The 21,460-nt window shown below is 53.5% G+C and overlaps 1 protein-coding gene across 10 annotated transcripts in view; it reads right to left on the bottom strand.

Moving 5' to 3' along the window:
• The window catches only part of TLE3 (TLE family member 3, transcriptional corepressor), a 49,737-nt gene extending 38,621 nt beyond the window's left edge, over positions 1-11,116 (bottom strand). For 4 of the 10 annotated variants that reach the window (XM_014848210.3, XM_014848213.3, XM_014848212.3 and 1 more), the window contains exons 1-4: positions 9,994-11,116; positions 9,344-9,444; positions 8,766-8,829; positions 7,746-7,790 (exon numbers count right to left, since the gene is read on the bottom strand). In XM_014848210.3, the coding sequence (XP_014703696.1) occupies positions 7,746-7,790; positions 8,766-8,829; positions 9,344-9,444; positions 9,994-10,017 (234 nt within the window). In that variant the 5' untranslated portion in view covers positions 10,018-11,116. Of the gene's footprint in view, positions 1-7,745; positions 7,791-8,765; positions 8,830-9,343; positions 9,445-9,993 lie in introns of those variants that run through there. The other 6 variants (XM_014848208.3, XM_014848206.3, XM_014848209.3 and 3 more) reach the window with 3 other exon arrangements.
• Positions 11,117-21,460: the final 10,344 nt, after the last annotated feature.

Raw genomic sequence — 21,460 nt, 5'->3', positions numbered from 1 at the left:
CCTCCCAACTCTCTTTCCTCATGCCTCTCCTTTCCTCATCTCACAAAAAAATGCCTAAGCTATATTAAAGACACTTTAAATCAAAGCTTTATAATACTTTTACATTTCTTTCTATAATCATGACTTTTGCAGCCAACCTGAGAAAGACTTGTATCCTTCCCAGAAAGTCCATAATACTATACAGAGTCAGGGAGAACACCAAACTGGGGCATAGCCCTCGAGTGCCCCACAAAGTGCACACTGTGCCCCCAGAGTGGGCCAAGCCCCATGCTGGGCTCAGAGACCGCGGCGAATACAAACTGGTCCTGTCCCTCAGGGACTCATGGCCTCGTCATTCCACCCCGCTCTGCCCCAGCCCACCCCCAATTTAAGAACACAGCCCTCCAGGGCCCCGGAAGGATGCAGGTCATCCTCACACCCCAGGCCTTTCCTGCCCTGCTCTGAGGCTTTCATTGTGGTGTTTGTGTCTCCTGGACCCCGGGCCCCTTATTCTAGGTTCCCAAGATGAAAAGGCCTAATCTGCTTTGCCAACAGTCAAGTGCTATCAGTACAGGAGGGCTCTATTATTAAAATCCAGAATGTTTGGAAGATCAAAATTTTCACTCTTTATCCTCAATAAAGGCCTTGTCCTGGGATTATCTGGTGGTGGTGGTGGTGGTGGCGGCAGCTGCCCCAGGACCCCAGACCCCCGCCTGCGTTACTCACATGCTGGATAACTGGAGGGGCCACCTGCCTCCCACAGACAAGCCAAGCCGATCCCTGCTCCCAGTCTTCGCCAAGAACAGCCAGCCTCTGAGAGGACAGGGCAATGGCCGCAGCCAGACTCCAGGCCCTGAGAGGGCTTCCCCGGCCTCTCAGCCCCACTTCTGGTCTTTCCCAATGCTGGGAACTTGGTTCCTTCTTCACCCTTTGAAGGACGCAATTGGTAAAGGGGCGCTTTGGTGACAGCGGGTGAAGGAGCCTCTTTCCGACAGCCTGCCGCACCTTCAGAGTAATGAAGTCGGCCAGAGCAAAGGGGAGGGGGTGTTCACGCTCAGGGAAAATCTCCAGGGCTGAGTAAATGGGACTCCTGCTTAACCCCCTAAACTGGGATGAACCCCCACTTAAGAATGTCACTTCCCACCCTCATGGTTTCAGAGGGGCCTCTGCACAAGAATCTGATTTGAACCAGGCTTAGAGGTCTTTGGATCTGACTCTCCAACTGGCGGACCCCTCCCCCAGGGCCTCCACTAATGTGGCCTCTGCTTTACTCCACATTCACAGGGACAGCTCGGAAGCCCATCTGCCCCATCCTCAAGCTGACTGTGCAACATCCTTGGCAAACAAAAGAACTCAAAAACAACCTTAGTAGGAACTGCAACTCCCCCACTACCTGCTTGAGAATGCCAGGGCCGAAGGACCCTCAGGGGAGGCCCAGGCCCACGGTCTGCTGTCTGCAATGGAGGGTGCCTCAAAGCGACAAACCCGCCAACAGTCCTCACTGATGCAGAGGCAGGAAATTCCCCCTCCCTGAGTTTCTCCTTAGCCCCAAGTTGAGAGGGAACATGTATTTTGAAAGGCGAAAGAAAGAAAAGAAAAAGCCAAGGGAGAAAAGCAAAGAGAGAAGGGAAGAAAGCATCTTGGCCGTGAGTCTCAGAGAGCATTTGTTGAAAACAAGATATTGTCCCTTTAAGCATATAAAAACAAGGCCCTTGAGCACGCAGTTCTCACTCTGGTACACAATTATGGGTGCTTTCAGCTGTCTAGCACTACTTCAAGTGCTCTCTTAAACCAGACTGTCAATGGCATGTTGAAAGCTATTTTGCTGGCTGCTATCATTAATAGCAAAGTGGAGAGCTGGGCTGATGAGAATTAAATATGGGGGAGGGGAGGGTCATAACCAGTCATTACAGAATTACCAATATGAGAATGGAGACAATGCCACTTTGGGGAATAAAGTTCAAACCAGCACATTATGGTGGGGAAGCAGGCGGGGGAGGCCACAGACTGCGTGGAGCGTCCCCTACCCCCACCTCGGCAGATGGACTCGGGCCAGCCCTGGAGAGCCATATGGGGCCGGAGGAGCCACAGAGTCGGGAGTGTGAGAGCTGAGAGGCCCTGGAGATCACTTTGCTGCAAAATGTCACCACCTCGCCTCACTCCCCAAGCGGAGCCCCCCTCCGCATCATTCCGAAGACTTGTGGACTTGTGGCTTCCGGAACACACCTCACTGCCTTTCCAAGAGCCGCCATCCCCCGTGGAGGAGCCCCCACTGCCAGCTTCTGCCTACAAACCCCTGCCTGCCCTTTAAGACGAGGCTCAAGTGCCAGCCCTTCGGGGTCGTCTTCTCTCACCCGGCTCCCCTTTTCTAGCAAGAACAAGCCGCTCAGTCCCGGGTGCTCCTCCTGGGACACTCGGCCATTAGCACTTACCTCACTGCATCGCAATGACTTTAGATGGAGGGAATGGTGTCTTACTCGTCTGTGTGACCAGCCCCGGCCCTCACCCAGCACCTCCCAGGCCCCTAATGACCGTTTTGGGAATGAGTCCAACGCCCTTGTATTACTGATGAAGAAAGTGGATGCTGAGCCGTAGGAGGAAGCCTGCAGAGCCATAGCCAGCCCACAATTAAACCCCCACCTCCTACTCACAGGGCTCAGGGAGTTGGATTCCACCCTCTGACAAGCCGGGCAATTCTGAGTGAGGAAAAACCAACATGTTTCCTGGGCACCTACCACGTGCTGCCTGCAGAGAAGGGGCGCTGGCAGAGGGGCATCCTCCATGCTTAGGACAATGAGATAATGAGCTGCGAGAAGGGACATCAGGCATGCCTGCCCGATCACGGGGAAACTCCACTGCGAGAAGGGACATCGGGCATGCCTGCCCGATCACGGGGAAACTCCACTGAGATCTGGCCTTTGTGTCCTGGCGGCCCAGTATTTTGTACAAACAAATGGGATAGAAAAACATTTTCCTGTGCAGGAAGGAAAGGGGAATTCATTTCTTGACTGACTCATTCCTACAACAAAATGGAAACGAAGGGCCTCTGACACAGACTAGACCCTTCCTGTGTTGGGTGGGGAAGGAGGAATCCAGAGAGAGAAAGAAGAGCTCTGTGTTCTGGGGGTCCTGGTCCAGAGAGCTCATGGAAAGAGTTTTAAATTAGGAGCCAGGTCCCCACCCAGGCTCAGTCTCCTGATCCATAAGTAAGGACAAGAGACCACGTGCCCATCTCCCAGGTCGTTTCAGTGATCAGGCGTACGTGAACGAAGAGAGCTGAAGATGTACACGGCCCCCAACTCTGTCAACTCCATCAGCAATTAAGAGGAGGGGTCCAGAGAAGGCTGGGTGGAAGGCAGTCCTGAAGGGTGGGAGCTCTTCCTGGGTGAACAAGACAGGGTGAAGGGAGCTTTGAGCTCAGCAGACCCCAAAGCTGAGCGAGGCCAGTACCCAGGACAGTGAGAGGAGCTGCACGAGTAGAGGGGAGACCGTTCCAGAGGAGAGTGATGAGGCAGGAAAAGTCAGACGGAAACCAGCACACAGAGGGGTTCCTGGATGCCAGCACTCTGGGCAAAAAATGATACTCGAAGGAATTTCTTTTTAGCTCAACCCAGACACCAAACAGGCACCGCCCTACTCTAAGGACGAGTGTCCCCCCTTCCACTTGGAGAGTGGTTCCCACCTTCTCCCTTCCAAGACAGACTCAACTCTTGGCAGGGTCACTGTAACCTCGCCACCTGCTGGCTCCCTCTAGCCACTCGCACCTTCTCGATGGTCACAGAACTTCAAGCAGTTGTACCTAGAGATCTTCCAGTCCAAGCCCCTTATTACTTAGGTGAGAACACCCCGGGGCGGGGTGGGGGGTGGTGACAAATGGAGATGTCCCATCTCCCTCTTCAGTCCTGTGTTCACGGCCACCCCATGGCTTTCTGTATCCTCAGGGGAAAATGGTGACAGGTTTTTACCACTTTTGCTCACCTGTGCACCGTATCTCTGGGATTGCTAGTCACATATCCTGTATACTACTATACACATCAAATCAGTAGTTGTGCAAATAGCCAGCAATTCGGAAGAGGACGACGGGCAAAGAGAGCTCAGCTGATAGGGACTGGGGGACTTTGGACTTTGGTGTAGCCAGGTTTGTAGCCTCAGCCTCTTGAGATGATAACACAGAAAGAGGCAACTGTCATTAAAGAGACAGAGCATGATTAGTTAGTAAACGAGCACTCTTCAAGTCTTGAGTCTTGCTGAAAAGAGACCTGGGGTTGGGAGGAAAGGCTGGTAGCAGCTATGCCACTATCACAAGACTATATGCCTCTGGAAACATCAGCTCCCATCTCTGAGACTCATTGTCCTCATCGGTAACTTGAAAGGTTTGGATGAGAAGTCAAAGGACTCTCGGTTCCAGGAGGAAAAGTTGCTGGGTTTACAGAAAAAGGTGACAGTAAAGTGTTGGCATGACACTGTCCCCAAACCAAACCTCAAGTCCTCTTTCAAAATCTCGGTGCTCATGGCCGAAGGGTGAAAAGATGGCTTGAGCCAGCTTCCCATAGCATCAGTACCTCAAACCCACACACAACCGTTGGTCTGAAGTGCTTGCTTGTAAGCTGGCTTTGTGATTTGTGGCTGACATTGGAAAGCCTCTGCAGGAACAAGATGGGGACTGATGAGGTAGCTGGCCAGCCATCGGGGCCTCCCCGGCCTCAGAGAATCACCCGGCACTCTGCCTGGAAGCAGGGGCTTGAAGAGGTGGGTGACGTCTGACGTCTCGGGCCAGAACCGTGATTCTGCAATCCTTGCTTTACCATAATTAGGGAGGGAGGCAGAAGAGGAGGAGGAGAAACCATTTATTACTTCTCTGGGATTCGACAGCTTGGAAAAAGAATGAGAGAGAGCTAGAGAAACAACCAGGAAGAGAGCCAGCCACACTGAGTTTAACCTCTGAGTAAAATAAAAATGGACTGGATACCCCATCAGCTGCCCTCTCTCAATCCTTGGGCCCATCTGGCAGAACCTGAGGTTCCCAACTAATAAGCATTTCCCAGAGAGCCAACAAAGATGGGCTTTTTATAAAATACATGGTTGTAGTGGTGGTGGTAAGAGAATGTGCATGTGTGTGTCTGAGTGTGTGTGCAGGCTGAGGACTGCCACACTTCTCAAGGTGCTGGCTCTGGAGATCATCTATTATATAAATGTACAGACAGTCCCCACCCCCACCCAAGCTTAAAGATGAAGAATCCAGCCTGTTTGTTCCAGGCAGATGTAATCACACGAACAGTCAAGTCTAGAGGGCAGGACACTGCATGAATAATTCAAGCACTCCAGTCACTTGATTGTGTGTGCAGATAAAACACCAGTCAACCGCTAAACAGGTCAGCTGATAAACTTGTTTGCTCAGGCCTAACCACCATCCGCCAAATGCACCCAAGACCCACATTGCAATTAGTGGCCGGGTTTTCTGCTGCAGAACCCTCGCCAGCCCAGGGCGTGGACAGCCCCATTAGGTCAGGGTTGCATTTCTGAGCGAAGGTTTCTTCACCTCCTTGCCTCTTTGTTCCTACACAGCCACAGGGCGATTTCACCCAACTCAGAGATTGCCATAAACCCTGCAAAGGCACCTCGCTGGGAGCACACACTTGCATGCCGGGAAGCAGGCGGGGAGCTGAGGCTGGAAGGCAAAGGTGAGTGGCATGTGAGGTGAAGCGCCCAGTTTGGGAATCCAGAGGCTGGGGTTTGAGTGCCAGCTCCGCCTTCCTGGCCTCTCTGAAGCCTCAGTTTCCTCGCCTATAAAAAGGGGGCAAAGAATCCATTTATCTGCCTCTGGCAGCTGAGAGGATTAAATGAGACGATGTAGCCAAACCTCAGGCATTCTCCCCCTAAGAACCCTGTTTGGGGAACAGCCAGAAGTCCCAGATGCACACAGCTGCTCTTGATGCAAACCCCACCACCAAATGCGTTAAGATGGTTAACTCTTACTGGGTTCAGAGTGTCCCCAGGATTCCGGGAACAGCTTTGCTCCACCAAGGTGCATTCTTTGTGCCAAAGAACCATCCACTCACAGACAGGGGGAACACCACCCATGCAAACCTCAACATGCAACGACATATTATACCTTAATTACGAAGCTCTTAGAATAACTGCTGCTATAAATTTTAAACCTGGTGCAATTACCCTCTTTAAACACACCCAAGATACTAAGTGCTGAGAAAAAAAGGGGGGGGGTGGATAAAGGGAGGAGGTGGCACCTTGCATAACACCCCAAGGTCCTTGAACACCTGGGACCCCAGCTGCACTTCATGCATTCTTACTGGACGAGTCAGACCCAGTCAGTTCCACCTAAAGGTGGGCAGAACCTGTCTCTATCTAGTCCATTCTCCCAAGGAGAAACATCCTTACGTACAAAGCAGCGTCTGTTTGTGATTTCTGTGGCTCAAGAAGTAAAAACCTGGTAGCCTTCATGTGCCTTCCTAAGGAGCTAATCCCTCAGGAAGCCACAAGCTGGCTTCCCACATTGCTCAACACCCTCAGGCCCCTTTCTGGCTGCCCTTCACTCAACACTGGGGCTCCCTCCAGGAGGGCAAAGGAAACCACACGTTCAAAAGGCTCTCTACGAAACCAATGGAGCGGGCAAGAGCCGACAAGCATTCCAGGGGTCACCTGCCCTTCTCACCTGCCCTGGGTCCTGCCCCCTTAAAGAGCAAAATTTAAACCTTGTAAACGACTGTTAATTTAGAGCAGAAAACCCATTCCAGTCACGGTCACCAAGGGCTAGAATGAGTCAACAGCCTTCTGAGATTTCAAGAACACCAATTGTTAAAAAGAACAACCGGTCTGCACCATTTATAAGTGCCAAGTCAACTCTAATCGCCGGCCAAGCCAAATTACAGGCAGCCTCTCCTCGGAACACAAACACACAAACAGGCCTCTCCCACAGCCCAGCCTAGCACCCGGACTAGTTACTGATAGGCACCGAGATAAAGGGTGTTTGTATTTGCTTGGTTTGAGGGATACTGTTATTAGAGCACTGACAATAGCAGGTAGTTTACAGATCCATCAAACACCACCACACCAGCTAAACTGGTTTGACTTCAGGATTTCAAAGCTGAGCTCAACTCCCAGCCATCTCAAAAGTCCCGGCTAGGCTGTCCCCAGGCAAGTTCCTTCACCCCTCAGCTTCAGCTTCCTCTCTGTGAAATGGGAACGCAGCTGCCTTCAGACTCAGATAGCAGGAGAAAGCTGCCTTAGGACTGGAAGGCACTGGGGTTGTACTTCATTCCGACTTTACGTTTTAAGCAGTTAGTGACTAGTTCCCTTAAATTTTGACAGCTCAGCTTGGCGTTTAAGACTCTCGAAGTTTAATCTTATCGAGGCAGAACATCACATTTTTGAGTGAGCACAAAACACACGCACACCCCTCCTGCATTTCCTCTTGAGAATTTTACACTGAAATAGATGAAAGCAGCCTGCCACCTCTGGGCTGCAGGAGTTTATAAGGAAGATTTTGAAGGTACAACTTTCCCTTTGCTCCCTTATCCTCCACCAAGATCCAAGACTCGACTAATTTCACAAGCTCAACGCTAAAAACTCACCGCGACCAAGAAATGAGCAAAGCCTCAGACCCTGCATTTCAAGGACCCGATCCATTCTCCTCAAGAAGTAAGAGAAACAGAAGTAGGCTCACTTTCAAACAGGAGGGGCCATACAAAATCCATGTATTATGTAAGTTTTAAAAACGAGCCCCATTTTTTAAAGAGAAAAGCACTTACCTGCTTGTGCATTTCAATGTTCAAGCCATAGGACATCTCATAGTACTAAAAGTAAAAAGAGCTGCCGTTAACAGACAACACAGAAATCTGTTCATTTTCCAGAATCAGCTACTGGGAAGGTTCAGGCCAAACCATACTTTTAGGATACATTTGCTTAAAAAGTTTAAATCAAACCCCAAAGCCAGCTATCGAGGGGTTTAAGAGCTGACAGCGGGCAAGTGTTCTTCTCATCTCAACACAACACTATACACACAGGAGTAAGAATAGCTAGGCTCTCCCTCCCACAAGCACCACATGTGCCATATATCCTGTTTATACAAGATTTGGGCTCAACAGGGAATCCTGTGTACACTGGGACCCTCTTGTCCTCTGAGAGTTATTTAGCAACGTGTCGAAGGCCTCTTATGTGCAAAGCAGTGTAGGGAGCTGCGCTTAAGTGCCTTCCATGCCCTCTCACAAACAGAAGATTGAAACTTGCTGGAAGAGACATTGGAAAAGGGAAGACAGTCTACCTACTGCCCCAGGGCTGACAAGATTCTCTGTTGGGGGATCCCTGAGGAGGGGAGTGGAGGCAGAGCACTTTCAAAGGCTCCTCCAGTCTCAGAAAACCCTGGAGAAGGAAAGGGGTAGGCGGAGAGGGCTTACGTCCCACTCTGGCTAGACCCAAGGGCTGTACAGTTTCCCAACGCTGCCAGGAGGTCTCTGAGAGATCTTTATCCAGTCCTGACGTGGGCTGATCCAATGCTATCTAACTAGCCAAGACAGGGCAACCAGCCCTCGGGAACCTTCAAAGCAGAGGGGCACAAAGGCAGGGTAGAAGTGCTGGCCTGGGGTTTGGCTTTCTCCTGCTGCTCCTCCTCTCATCCACCCTCCCCCAAGTGGCCGGCTAAGGGAGGCTGGGGCAGGGTGGGAGGGCACTCCGATTACACCCGCTCCCAGGGCTGCCCTGCGGCGGGCCGAGGTGGGGACCCAGCTCCAGTCTCCCCAGACCCCCTCCGGCCCCGCGGGGCCGCCTCTCACCATCACATAATGGCGCTGCATCTCTGTCTTCTCGTTCGCCAGCTTGTCATACTCCACTTTGAGGCTGCGAGGGCAGGAGGAGCCGGCTCAGGCCTGGCGCTTGCAGCCTCCGCCGAGGCCCCAACCGAAGGGCCTCGGGGAGCCATTTTCCACTTCCCTGACACCCCCCCGGGGGTACCCCATTATCCCGGAGCCTCGGGGAGGAGTAGGACTCGGGTCCCCGCCACGGGGAGGGGAGTGAAACAACTTGAAACTTCCCGCGGCCGGGCAAGTGGATGCATCGCAGACGCCGGGGGCTGCACCCTGACGCAGGCCCGCGACCCCCAGACCCACAGCGAGCCCGTCGGCGACCCCGACCCCCACCCCGGGGGCCCCTGTGAGCGGCGCGGGGAGCCAGGAGGCTGCAGGCAGCAAAGGGTTAAGGCGCCGCGCACGGAAAGGGGAAACAAAAGGCGGAGGCCCCGGCTGCCCCGCCGCCCCGGGGTCGGGAGCCCCCTCCGTCCCCGCGGGGGGTGGCAGGAGCGCCAGTGGGGACGCCCCCTCCCCGCCAGGCCCAGGGCGGCCCCCACCGGCTTTACCTGTGATACTGAGCTTGCAGGAACTGGAATTCGTCTTTGATCCTGTCACAAGACTCAGCCACCGTGAATTTAAATCCCGGCTGCCCGGGTTGATGGGGAGCCTGGAGCCCGCGAAGACAAGACAGGGGAGGGGGCGGGGGCGTCAGACGCGGCTCCAAGCTGCCCGGGCCCCTCGGCGGCTTCCCCCGGCCTCCCCCCGCCCCTACCCAACCAGAGAGGCCACCCTCAGCCCAGAACCTTCCCAGCAAGTTTCTCAGCTCCCCGATGGGGCGGGGAAAGGGGGGCGCCCCAATCTCTCCCTATTGGCCGCGGGTCTCCCATCCCTTTCACCAAGGGGCTCCCATTCCCAAGTAAGACGGGGGCGGTGGAGACACGCCGGGTGAGTTCAGAGACTTAGGAGAGGGGGCGGGGGGCAGCGTGAAAACAAACAGCTCCACTGGAACACAGGCAGTCCCCCACGCCACTCCGGCGGAATTAACCTCCTCTCTCAACGGCGCCCGCCCCATCCCCATCCCCTTTGTGTGAGTGCGCGCACACACACACCCCACACACCATAAAGGTAGCAACAAGCAAAATGGAGGTGCCAGATAAACTGCCTCGTTCACCCTGCCATGATAGATGCTTAAATAAACCGAGTTGCAATTACTCACCGGATGTCTGCCTTGCGGATACATGGCAGGGAGGGGTCGTGATTCCGCGAGCGTGGAAGCGCCGAGAGCTCGGGCCGGGGAGGTGCGGGGGAGGGGGGAGCCAAGCCCGAGCGGGGGGCGGCCGGGAAACCGAGAGCTCGCCCCCGGCCCCCCCAGCCCGCTCTCGCAGCGAAATCCCAGAGTCGGGCGCCCGCCCCAAGTGGAGACAAAGAGCCGCGGAGCAGGCGGCAAAGTCGTCGGCGGGCGCCGAGGCCGGGCGGCGGGCGCGGGCTTTGTGCGCCTAGGGCTCGGCGGGCTGCGGCCGGCCGCCTTCCCCCGGCTGCGTGGAGCGCGTCAGAGCCGGGGGCTGCGCGGACATCGTCGTCTCCCCGGCGGGTCCGGCGCGGGGTCCCGAGGCCGGGGGCCCCTCCTGGGGCGAGCGCGGGCCCCCGCCGAATCACTCAGCGCGTCGCGCCAGGAGAGGGGCGCGCCGGGGCAGCCCCAGCATCCGGGGCGCGCGGGTCCGATCCCAGACGCGGCTCTTGGCGAGAAGGAGGAAGGAGGCAGGCACCGAGGTGGCGGCTTGGGGCCGCAGGAGAGCCGGAGGGTAAGGGCGGGAGCCAGGCGCGGGCGCTTCGACGCCCCCCCTCGGAGAGGAGAGCCTGCTGTTCCGTCTGCTACTGCCGCCGCCGCCGCCGCCGCAAGCCCTTCCCAGGGCCGAGGAAACTCCGGGCTCAGTAGGTGCAAATCAACCTCCCTGGCATCCTAACTCCAGCGGGCACAGGAAACCTCCGTAAAGGGGTCCTCGCTGCTCCCAGCTCGAGCGCCGCGTCCCCAGCGAGGAGCGCTCGGCGCCGCCACCGCCGCCTCGGAGCGCGCAGGCAGGAGAGCGCTGGAGAGGAGACGCAGCCCTAGACCGGGAGCTCTGCGGCTTCCTTCCTTCCCCACGGCCCGGCTCTCCTCTCCGCGCCCCGACAATCCCCCCAAACACACACCCAACACGCACACACACACACACACACACACACACACACACCAGAAAAGTGCCCCGGACCTTCGGATACCACACACAGACAAGCGAGGGGGACGAGCACGAGGTCTGAACTGCCGCGAGAGCAGTTCCAAATAGGGACTGAAAAGTAACAAAATAATGTGGCAGCTTCGCCCGGCGCTGGCCAATGGGAACGCGGGGTCCCCACGTGGGGCTGCCGGACTCGGCCTGCGACTGGGCGCCGCCGGGCGCGACGTCACAATGCCCTCTTGTGTCTAAAACTATGCATGAAAAGTAGCAATCAGGCCCTACCCGCTGGTGACTTTCGCATGGGAGTGAAAAACAGCGCTCCTCAGATCAGGAATTAACCGAAAGACATATAATAAATAGATATATATTATAGTCCTAGGCTACTAGAGGTTTTTTCCGCCTCTTTTTTTTTTTCCCACGATCTACTAGCAAATAATTATTTGGCAGGAGGGGGGAAGAGAGAAGACAGAGGAATAACAACAAAAGAAAAAAACCCAAGCTGTACAGTCCTCAAAACCTGTGGCTGGTAGTAATGTATCAGTTTATTCTGCAGTGGCGGCGAACGATTCCTCCCGCTAATCTCATTAGGTCTGCAAAGCAGCCCAATTAGATACTATAAAACAAACAGAATCACTTTGTCACTTTAATGTTTTCACTTCACAAGATTTAGGACAGATAAAATGGAGGCTCCCAAAGTTGCCTCCCACCTTAAAAAATTTGCTCGTAACTGAGGTGTCCCTTTCTTTACCCCTTCTCCTGCCCAGCGCCACCCCCCTACTGGCCCCCAGTTTTTCGTCTTTGTTCATTCGTCCTTCTTTTCAGAAAGCCAAATAAACAGCGTCTTTGATGTGCGACGGCTGCCTATGAGTAGTCTGAGGAACTCTTGCTTGGCGGGCAGCACAGATGGAAGGAAGGGCCCTGCTGCCCGCGGACGACCGGCTCACTTCGCGCTGTCCCCACTCGGGGCGCCTTCCCGGGGGGGACAGCGACGCCCTCGCCGCAGCTCCTGACTGCGCGCTGAGGCCGGAGGAGCCGAGTGAGGGACGGGGTGGCGGCCCTGCCCCGCTGCGGCCCGGGATCTCCGAGTTCCGACCCGGTTTACTCGGCCTGCTCGCGGCAGTGTCACAGCGTCGGCGGAAGCCTGTGGAGGGGCGCGTGCGCTAGCCTGTGGGTGTCTCGGCCGCCAGCCTCGACGCCCCTGGAGGCGCAGACTCTCACCCGCCCCCACGCCTCCAAGGCTCCCCGCGCGGTCGCACAGGCCACTCGACTCCGGGGGCCGGTTTGCCCGCAAACCGATAGCCTAGATCTCCTGCCCTCGGGGTTACATCAGGGCACACCGGCCACGGGGACGCGGCCCTCGACCTGCTTAGAGGCTGGAGCCGCCGCGCCCCAGACCGCTCAGGCACCGCAGGTAGGCGGGCCCAGGTGGACCTCCAGGGCCCTCCCGGGCATCTCCGAGAACCCGCACGCACCCCGGGGCCGGCGACGGGCGCGCGCGAGCCGGCCGCGCGCCCCTGGATCTATATTTTCCCCTCATTAGGAGCCGGAGTTCGCTTTTGCATCTTAATGAGGAGCTGCGAGCGAGCGGGCGCTCGGAGGCCAGTGCGCAGGGAGTTACACGTGAGCGCCCGCCTCGGAGCTGAACCTCCCTGCGCCCGCTCCGGCCGCCAGCCCAGAACCGCGCTCGTCTCTTCATTTATTTATTCTCCTAAATAAAAACATAAATCGTGTGCGGCGCGCACTGAAGAGGGGGGTGGTGAGAAGCCGGGCTCGACAGATGCGAGCATCTGGCCGCAGCATTCATTAGACACAAAATGGCTCCTTTCTGGAGCTTCCTTTTCCCCTCCCCCTTCTCTGCCCTCCCCCTTACGTCACGGGTGGGCGCACCCGCTTCTACCCGCCCCGCCCCTTTCTCTCTTCTGCTCCCACGTGGGGGCCGCTGGCTCCGCCCCCAAGTGAGGCCCGAAAGACCAATCAGAGGCTGCTGGAGGGACTCTCAGTTCCTGATTGGTGGAGCTACCGGGAGCTGTCAGTCCGCAGCCAGAGCTGTCAGTCAAAACCACGCGGGGTGGGGGAGCGCTGACAAATGCCGAGGCTTCTGAGCCTCCCGCTTGCAAATAGTGCTTGGAATGGCTGCTTAATTAGCTTTGAATGGCTTTTCCTTCCAGCTCAAACAATCTGTCACTACCATGTGGTATAAAGGAGCCATGCATAAAAAAGTAAGCAGAGGCTAAATATCAATTTGATTTTGTGTATCAAAGGAATATTTTATTTTTCTCCGTAGTAATGAAACGTATCAATTTAAATAATAAAAGGTAAAAACACACACACAAGCCCCCCAAAAAAAGAAAGAAAGAAAAAAAGAAAAGAAAAAAAGATAGACAGAAAAAAGAAAAAAAAAGCAGACTCCACGGTTCTCCGACTTCTGCGCACGCCTGAAACGGGTAATTTCTACGGCCCGTGTTCAGGAGGGAGCCTGAAAGATCCCCCCGCCCCCTTAAACTTGCATTAAGTGTTTTGTTGTTGTCGTCCAGAAGTCTAGGAGGAGTGATGGGGGAGGGGTGGTCTGTAAAAGGGGAGGTGGGGGCGGGGAGGGGGAGAACTTTAAAGGGAGCTCTTTGAAGCTGCTAATCAAAGTGGAGGGGGTTTTGAGATCCCCCATAAACTGAGGGTCCCACAGCAGGTCTCGATTTAGGAGCTGAGAGGAGAGGCGGGAGAGCGGGTGTGCGTCTTGCTCGGATTTATTAAACACAATGCCTTCAAGATGCCCGGGACTCGGCGCCTCTTCGGGCCTCCCTCTCCCAGCCTCACTCTGGACTGGCTCCGATGGCGCCCGCCAGCAGTCGGCCGACAAGCCCGGGCCCCGAGTCCGGGTCTCTGCGGACTGTGGACAGAAGAGCACAGCAGTTCCGTCCCGGGTTTGGGCGTCGCTCCTACCCCGATGTCTGCGCTCCTGGGGACCCCACGATCCAGGGCGCTCCAGCAGAGCAGAGTCACGTCGAGCTCATCTGTGAACCCTAGCGCGAGCACCCGGCCGGGTACAATGGAGGAGCCAGCGGCTACGTGCGATAGAGGTGGTTCGGCAGAGCGCAGCCTCCTCTGCCTGGCCAGGCTGGAGGACCCTGTCACGCCGTCAGGAATGATAACGGCTCTAGAATGCTTAGTGTGTACAAGGCAGGGCGCGCTACCCAGGCGAGAACTCTGCATCCTCACCTCACTCCCGAGAGAAGCAGCCTGGCTCGTAGCCCCATTTTATAGAGTGAAAAAGAGAGGTTGAGAAAGCTCAGTAATTTGCCCCAAGCTGGGCAGAGGTGTCAGGATTCGAATCCCGGGCAGCTGGCTCGACTGCCTACTTCGGCGCCCCCTTTGCTTGCACGCACGAGCTGGATCGTGTGAGCGCTCGCTGAAGGAAAGGCATTCATGCATTCATAGTCATTCATTCATTCATTCATTCCCAGCCCTGTCTGAGGGTCTGGCTGTAGGGTCAAAGGCCCAGCTCGCCCACCTCTGCCTCCCGCTCGCTCCGCACCCGGCGTCCCTCCCAGCTCTCCTGGGCTGCCTGAGCCCAGGGCAGGAAGCAGGGTGGGGAGGTAAGTAACGAGGCCAGCCCCCCTTTAACCGCCCTACCCCCCACCCCATGCCACCCCGCAAATTAGGAAAAACAAGGAGAAAAATAAATTTCTTTTATGCTCAAGAAAGAGAAAAGAAAATAAAAAACATGTATACAACACCCTGTCCAAAAGCGCTTGACAATTATTTTTAAGGAAGGAGGGGAGTGGAGAGAGAGTTCAAACGTTTCTGTCTCCAGTTCTAATTGGAAACGTTTCAACTGTTTATGTTACAAGAAGTGTCAGGGTCATTTGCTACCGGAGAGCTGACTTTTCATTGGCTGCTTAATTGAGTACCTCGGAGTCCACCCCACGTGGGAGAGGAATTCCTGGCACATTAAAAAAAAAAAAAAAAAAAAGTCACCCGGGTGAGACAGAAAGCCCGGCCTGGATTTGCAGAGCGGAGGCCTCCCGAGCCCTCCTTTGGGGTGCAGGGTGGTTGGTGGGCAGCTGCTTGCCAGCTCCGAGAGCTGCTCCTCTGGTTCTTTAAAAAGCATAGTCAGATACTTCAGAGAGAGTGTTAATATGTGTTTTCTCCCTTTCTCAGGAATTGAAGGGTTTGGCTCAGGTCAGCCTGATCTGCGGCCTCCTGTTTGAGGAACTGATGCCAGTGCCTGGGGTGGGGTTGTGAGCCTCTGCCTGTCATCCCTTCCCCTACAGCCTCCACTGGCTTTGGTTTTTTGGAGGCCTCCCCTTGGGACTGCCCAGAGAGAAGAGGAATCGCCCTTGCCCACCCTGCTGTGGTTGACTCTGTAAGGCTCCTCTGCTTGGGGGCCTTGAACCCCATTGCTAGGGCAATTTTGTCCCCCTACCTTCACCTCCCCTACCCACCAGTCATCCCAGGCCTTCCCCAACAAGTGAGCACCTTACCCTCCAGCAAGAAAGAGGTAAAGGATCTTTTGTTTATTTAGCAAATTCTTACGTGGTGCTTACTCTATGCCAGACACTGTTCTAAGCACTTGTCAAATATTAACACACTTAATCCTCTCACTATGAATGAAGTGGTTGCTATCAGCATCACCCCTGTTTCACAGAGGGGGCAATTGACAGGCGGTACTACAAGGACTTGCCCAAGGTCACTCCAGTGGCTGATGGACTTGAACCCAGGCAGTTCAGCTCCAGAATCTTCACCACCACACCTCACTGTCTCTACAAGTTTGGCTTTCCTGGGAATGCAGATCAGGGGGCTGTAGGAAAGACCACAGGAAACTGGAGGACCCCAGGAAGTCCCACAGGGAGCCCCTATAGACCTCATCCTGGAGCCACCTCATTTCAGGGAAGGGGACTGAGCTCTGAAAAGGCAAGGGACTTCCCAGGGTCTCCGGACCCCTCTTCCAGTTCTCTGGCTGGTCCAAGCTATGTGACCTTGGGGGATTTATTTAATCTTGCTAAGCCTCCATTTCCTCATCTGTAAAGTGGAGATAACAATCCTGTCCACCTCAGAGGACTGGCTGAAGGATCGATGGAGATAATGCATGCAATCTACTTAGTTCAGAATGTGGCACATTAAGTGATCAATAACAGTTAGCTATGGTGGCCATGACGATGATGTAGAACCATCAACTGATTCCATTTTCTGGGGGCCTGCAGAAGAGAGGAAGATCTAATGTTCTCGTCCTTAGAGGAAGCAAACCAGGCAGTAGTCCCAACCTTATGTATATACAGGTAGCCAAGCCCAGGTGGGAAGGCCCAGCTCCCCTCCCCTGAGCTCCCGCAAGGCCCTCCTGAGTCATTGGGCCTTGCCCTCCCTCTCTGGAATTCCCCTTCTTTATCAAGGTCCTCTCCTGATCTGGGACATCCCTACTGCCCAAGGACCCCTGAGGCATGTGGGGGAGGGGGAAGAAAGGGTCCAAAGCAATTCAAAGCTAAGCCCTCAGGAGGTGTGGGGGGATGCAGCTAGAGAAATCTGACTGGACAGCAGTGGAGTCCACAGCCTTTCTGAGAAGACAAGCCACAAACGTGAAGTATATGACTACAAAATGGTCTCGTTCTGAGGGAGAACAGGAATTGCGAAGAGGGTTCTCGGAGGACTCCCTGGAAGGGTGGAGCTTGAGCTCAGCCCAGAAGGATGGACAGAAGTTCCAGTAGGTAGAGGGGCCCGGATGAGCAAATACTTCCGGCAGAAACCCTTCCCTTGCCCTCAGCCTGCACAGGTGCTTTTTGCTTCCTTGGATCCTTTCTTTGTTTTGCCGCCTAACAAGGCATCTAGCTTACTATTCTAAGACCCTTCCCCTCATCTCCACTTCCATTTCAGGCTCTAATGAAACCTGTCTCTGCGTGCCACTAAGGTCAGGAAAGAAGAATCCACTCATCAGTACTGTGTGGCAGCCCTCACCTCGGCATTAGCAGGCCTGAGGATGTACAAGAACCTTGGGCAAAACCCTGACATTCTCAGGGTCTCGATTTCCACATCTGTAAAGTAGGAATATTGGCACCTGATTGCTTACCTGGTGAGAATTTACAGAAAGCTTACTCTTTGCAAGACCACTTTGGAGGTACCAAAATCTAAGGGAAGCCCTTGCCTTTGGGACATATGCAAGCCCAGACAACCCCTAATTCCAGGCTGCATGTACGCCCCAAGAGCTAAATAGAGTCCATGCAGGAAAGCAGTACTGAGTAGAAGGCTGGGGGTTGACGATCAGGGAAGCTGGCTGTAGGGGGTGGCCCTTTGCGGCTAAGTGGAGACAAAAGTCTCAGGAGAGTTCCAGATAGGGGCAAAGATGCCCAGCCAGGAGACTAGAGAATACTGGGGATGATTTGGTAGCTCAACTGACAGAAGAGGTCACCACCTCTCTATAGAAAGATCTGGAAGCCAGGCAGTGATTGACAATGAGCCTCTTGTGTCCACCTGGTACTTTGTGGGGGCAGGTGTGCAGAGTCGGCGTGTGATGTGTTTGCTCACCTGTCTTTAGCAGAAGCATCAGACTGGAAACATTCTCCCCACACCCCATCCAAAGCCAAGCTGAGCTGCATCCTGCTGTTCCCAAGGTGCACTTTGCTGACCTCTATTGACTAATGGCGCAGGGTTTCCATGCCTCGTGCAGAACCGGGTAAATATTTATCGAAGTGATTGGGCGTCCTAATTAAGAGATTTGTGCCATTTCTTTCTTCCCTTTTTAAGGATTCAAAGCTGAGGCTTAGGAGATTAAGAAATATTTTGCTGGTATTAATGCTTCCAACTTCACAAGGGTGAGGCCCGTGCTGCAGGAATTATCCAGGCCGCCGGAGGGAGTGCTCTGCAGCCCGACCCTGAAGGCGGGACTCTCACCCAGCACTCCCGGGCTATGTGGTCCGGGGAAGGAGAGAGAGGAGGCTGTCTGCCTGACAGCTCGAATTCTCACTTTCAAATCTGTTCTCAGCTTTACATCGTTTCAGTAAATGAATTTATAAACGTGTGTTTGTCACATGCATGCAATAGCGAAGAGTCTACCAAGTGTGTTCATGTACACTAGTGGTTCACAACTGGGAGGGGTTTTGCTCCCACAGGGACATTGGGCAATATCTGGAGACATTTTTTGGTTGCTACAACTCACGGTAGGGGTGCAACTGGTTTCTAGTGGGTATAGGCCTGGGATGCCTCTAAACGTCCTATGGTGCACCGAACAGCCCCACAACACAGAATTATCTGGTCCCAAATGCCAATAGGGCTGAGGTTGAGGAACCTTGACATATGCCATCTCATCTAATCTTAACACATCGAGTCGTTCTCTGTGTCCCTATTTTGCAGATGAACAAACCGAGAGACAAGAAGGAAAGTATCACGTGTGCAGGGAGAGAAAGAGTGGTTGCTGAACTCAGACCCTCTATCTTCAAACCCTTTATCAGGGTCTTCAGACCACTTTCCCTCTATTCTCAGTGCTCTCTCTACTAGAAAGTATTTAAAACTGACCAACTCTGGGATCCTACCTTGTGTAGCGTTTAGCCATTTTAAAGGTTGCCCTACAAATGAGAAATTATGTAGTCATTCAAATAAAGTCCCTCTGTGAAGGGCTGGCTCTAGACAGGCCCTGGGATGCTTTGGCAGCTCCTATAGTGAGGGCAACAGGCCTGGGCCCTCTGGGCACCTGTGTTACACTGGAAAATAGTCAGAAAAGTAGTTGTTGGCCCAGCTCTGAAAGACGTCAAGGTGGAAGGTAAGTAGAATTAGGTTGTGTGGAGTTTGGGAGGCAGGGCTGGCCCAATAATGGGGTATAGTTTGCCTTCATTGAGGGTACCCTTCCTAGAACTGAGGTTCTGCAGGAGGAAGACAGGGGCCACCAGAGAAGGGGCTGGGGCTGGGGCTGGGAGTCAGAGAGAAGATGGAGACAGAGACTTGAAGGTCTAGGTAGACCCTGGAATTCTGGGCACACAGAAAGGTGGGGACAAGAGAAGGGCGAGGGGACTTCAGTTGTAAGAAAAGAAGAAATAAGGCAGATAGATCATTTCAGAGTTTTATGTTGGAATAGAATTGCGGAAAAGACTCTTTTTGAAAGTCTGGAGGTCAGACTGGCTATCTGACCATTAACCCACTGCAAAAGGCACAAACCAAACCAGCACCACCTTACTTTTGTGTGTTCAGCTTAAAGCACTGTCGTATCTATGGACTCACGGGTGAGCCTCAGCGTGAAGAGCTGGGAAATTATCCCCATTTGATAGATGAAGAAACTCAGGGGCAGAGAGAGTTCAGCGGTTTGTCCACCACCACACAAGTTGATAATGGCAAATTCTGACCAGAATTAGGCCTTCTTGCACTGGAAAGAACTCTTTCCATAGACCAGTCTTGTTTCCAAATTTTGCTCTAAGGAGGTCTTGAGATCTGCAGAAGTTGATGAAGTGGGAAGACCGTAGGGAAGTGAGGTGACTGCAGGAATCCTCACCCCCACTTCAATCGGAAGAACTCCAATTTTTGTCTGTTTTATAGGTTAGGTTCTACAATATATGTATTTTTGTGTGTGTGTGTGAGGAAGACTGGCCCTGAGCTAACATCTGTTGCCAGTCTTCCTCTTTTTACTTGAGGAAGATTGTCGCTGATATAACATCCGTGCCAATCTTCCTCTATTTGGTATATGGGATGCCACCACAGCGTGGCTTGATGAGCAGTGTATAGGTCCACGCCCGGGATCTGAACACATGAACCCCGGGCAGCTGAAGTGGAGCACGCGAACTTAACCACTATGCCACCAGGCCAGCCCTTAAAAAATATTTTGTTTTGGGGCTGAAAAAAAAGAACTTTTACAATCAGTAAACTACATAATATCTTTCCAGATATTCTCAGCTATGACTACAGAATTTTCTCCTGCTGAGAGAGAAGGGCTGCAGAAATTCCCCAGGATGGGAGGGGTCCTGAAGATGCCTTATAGCAGAAGACCTTGTGTCGTCTTCACGCTTAGGGAGCCCCTTAACTCTAATTCAGCCTCCCATTTGCTTTTATGAAATGACCTAAGAGGAAAGAGAGATTCTGAGGGGCTGAGGGCAACACTCACAACCCAAGAGCATACTGAACGGCCAAGCAGCCCAGAAGGGGAGAGCTGTAGATTATTCTGAGCTCCTTCCCTGCCCTCCTTTTACAGAAGAGAAAAGGGAAACCCAGAGAGACCCATAACCCACTCAAGTCACACAGCTCATGTATGGTAGACCTGGGATTCCACACCAGGCCTGTCTAGCTGCAGAGTCAGTGCCCATAACCATTGCACTACCCTACCCAATACCACCCTGCGTCATAAACCCACCATTCTTTCATGCCTGGAAGGTGGCAGTGTATAATTAGGCTCCACTCTCTGCTAAGCAGAGGCCTGACACTTTCTGATACATCGACTAACTTATTACCTTGGACCCCAAGACTCATCATCCGTTCCAACCTCCTTACTGGGCACCTCCTGCGCCGCAGAGGCTGACAGCTAAACGTCACACTTCAAGACGCTGTCATTGCTAGGGCCCTGAGTGAACACACAGTTCCATGATTCGAGGCTCTCCAGGGACACTGGAAAGCAGCAGCTTGGTGGAGACTGCCGCGGGCTGCCCCAGTCGTTTCTGGCTGGTGACGTGTTTGTGGAGATGGGGGGTTTCTCTGCACCCGTGTCCCAGTGTCTAGTCACTAGTCTCATAAATGTCAAGGGTAAGCTGTGGTGAGGGTAGGGGTGGTGCAGCTTTCTAAGCTCTGAATCTTGGCGACAGCAGCACTTCCTCAAGTTAGAGGTTCTAGAAGTGGCTGTCTATTTCCCTATCTTCTGACTGTGCCAGAAGAGGTGGCTCTCCCCTCAAGACTCCTAGAAGAAAACATAGGGGAAAAGCTTCATGAAATTGGATCTGGCAATGATTTATTGGATATGACGCCCAAAGTACAGGCAATGAAGGCAAAAATAGACAAACGGGATTACATCAAACTTAACTTCTGCACATCAAAGGAAATAATCAACAGAGTAAAAAGGCAAGCTACGGAATGGGAGAAAATATTTACAAATCATATATCTAATGAGGGGATAATATCCAGAATATATAAAGAACTCCTACCACTCAACAACAAAAAGACACATAGCTGCATTAGAAAATGGGCAAAATGGGGCCGGCCCCATGGTGCAGTGGTTAAGTGCACACGTTCTGCTTCCACGGCCCCGGGTTTGCTGGTTCAGATCTCAGGTGACGACCTATGCACCGCTTGGCAAGCCATGCTGTGGCAGGCATCCCATATATAAATCAGAGGAAGATAGGCACAGATGTTTAGCTCAGGGCCAGTCTTCCTCAGCAAAAAGAGGAGGATTGGCAGCAGATGTTAGCTCAGGGCTAATCTTCCTCAAAAAAAAGAAAATGGGCAAAGAATTTGAATAGACGTTTCTCTAAAGAAGATGTACAAATGGCCAACAAGCATATAAAAAGATGGTCA

This window comes from Equus asinus, chromosome 2, assembly GCF_041296235.1.
Source record: "Equus asinus isolate D_3611 breed Donkey chromosome 2, EquAss-T2T_v2, whole genome shotgun sequence".
NCBI classification, from domain to species: domain Eukaryota; kingdom Metazoa; phylum Chordata; class Mammalia; order Perissodactyla; family Equidae; genus Equus; species Equus asinus.
Note: the sequence above shows the minus strand (reverse complement) of the source record. Positions and strands in the feature narration are given on the sequence as shown.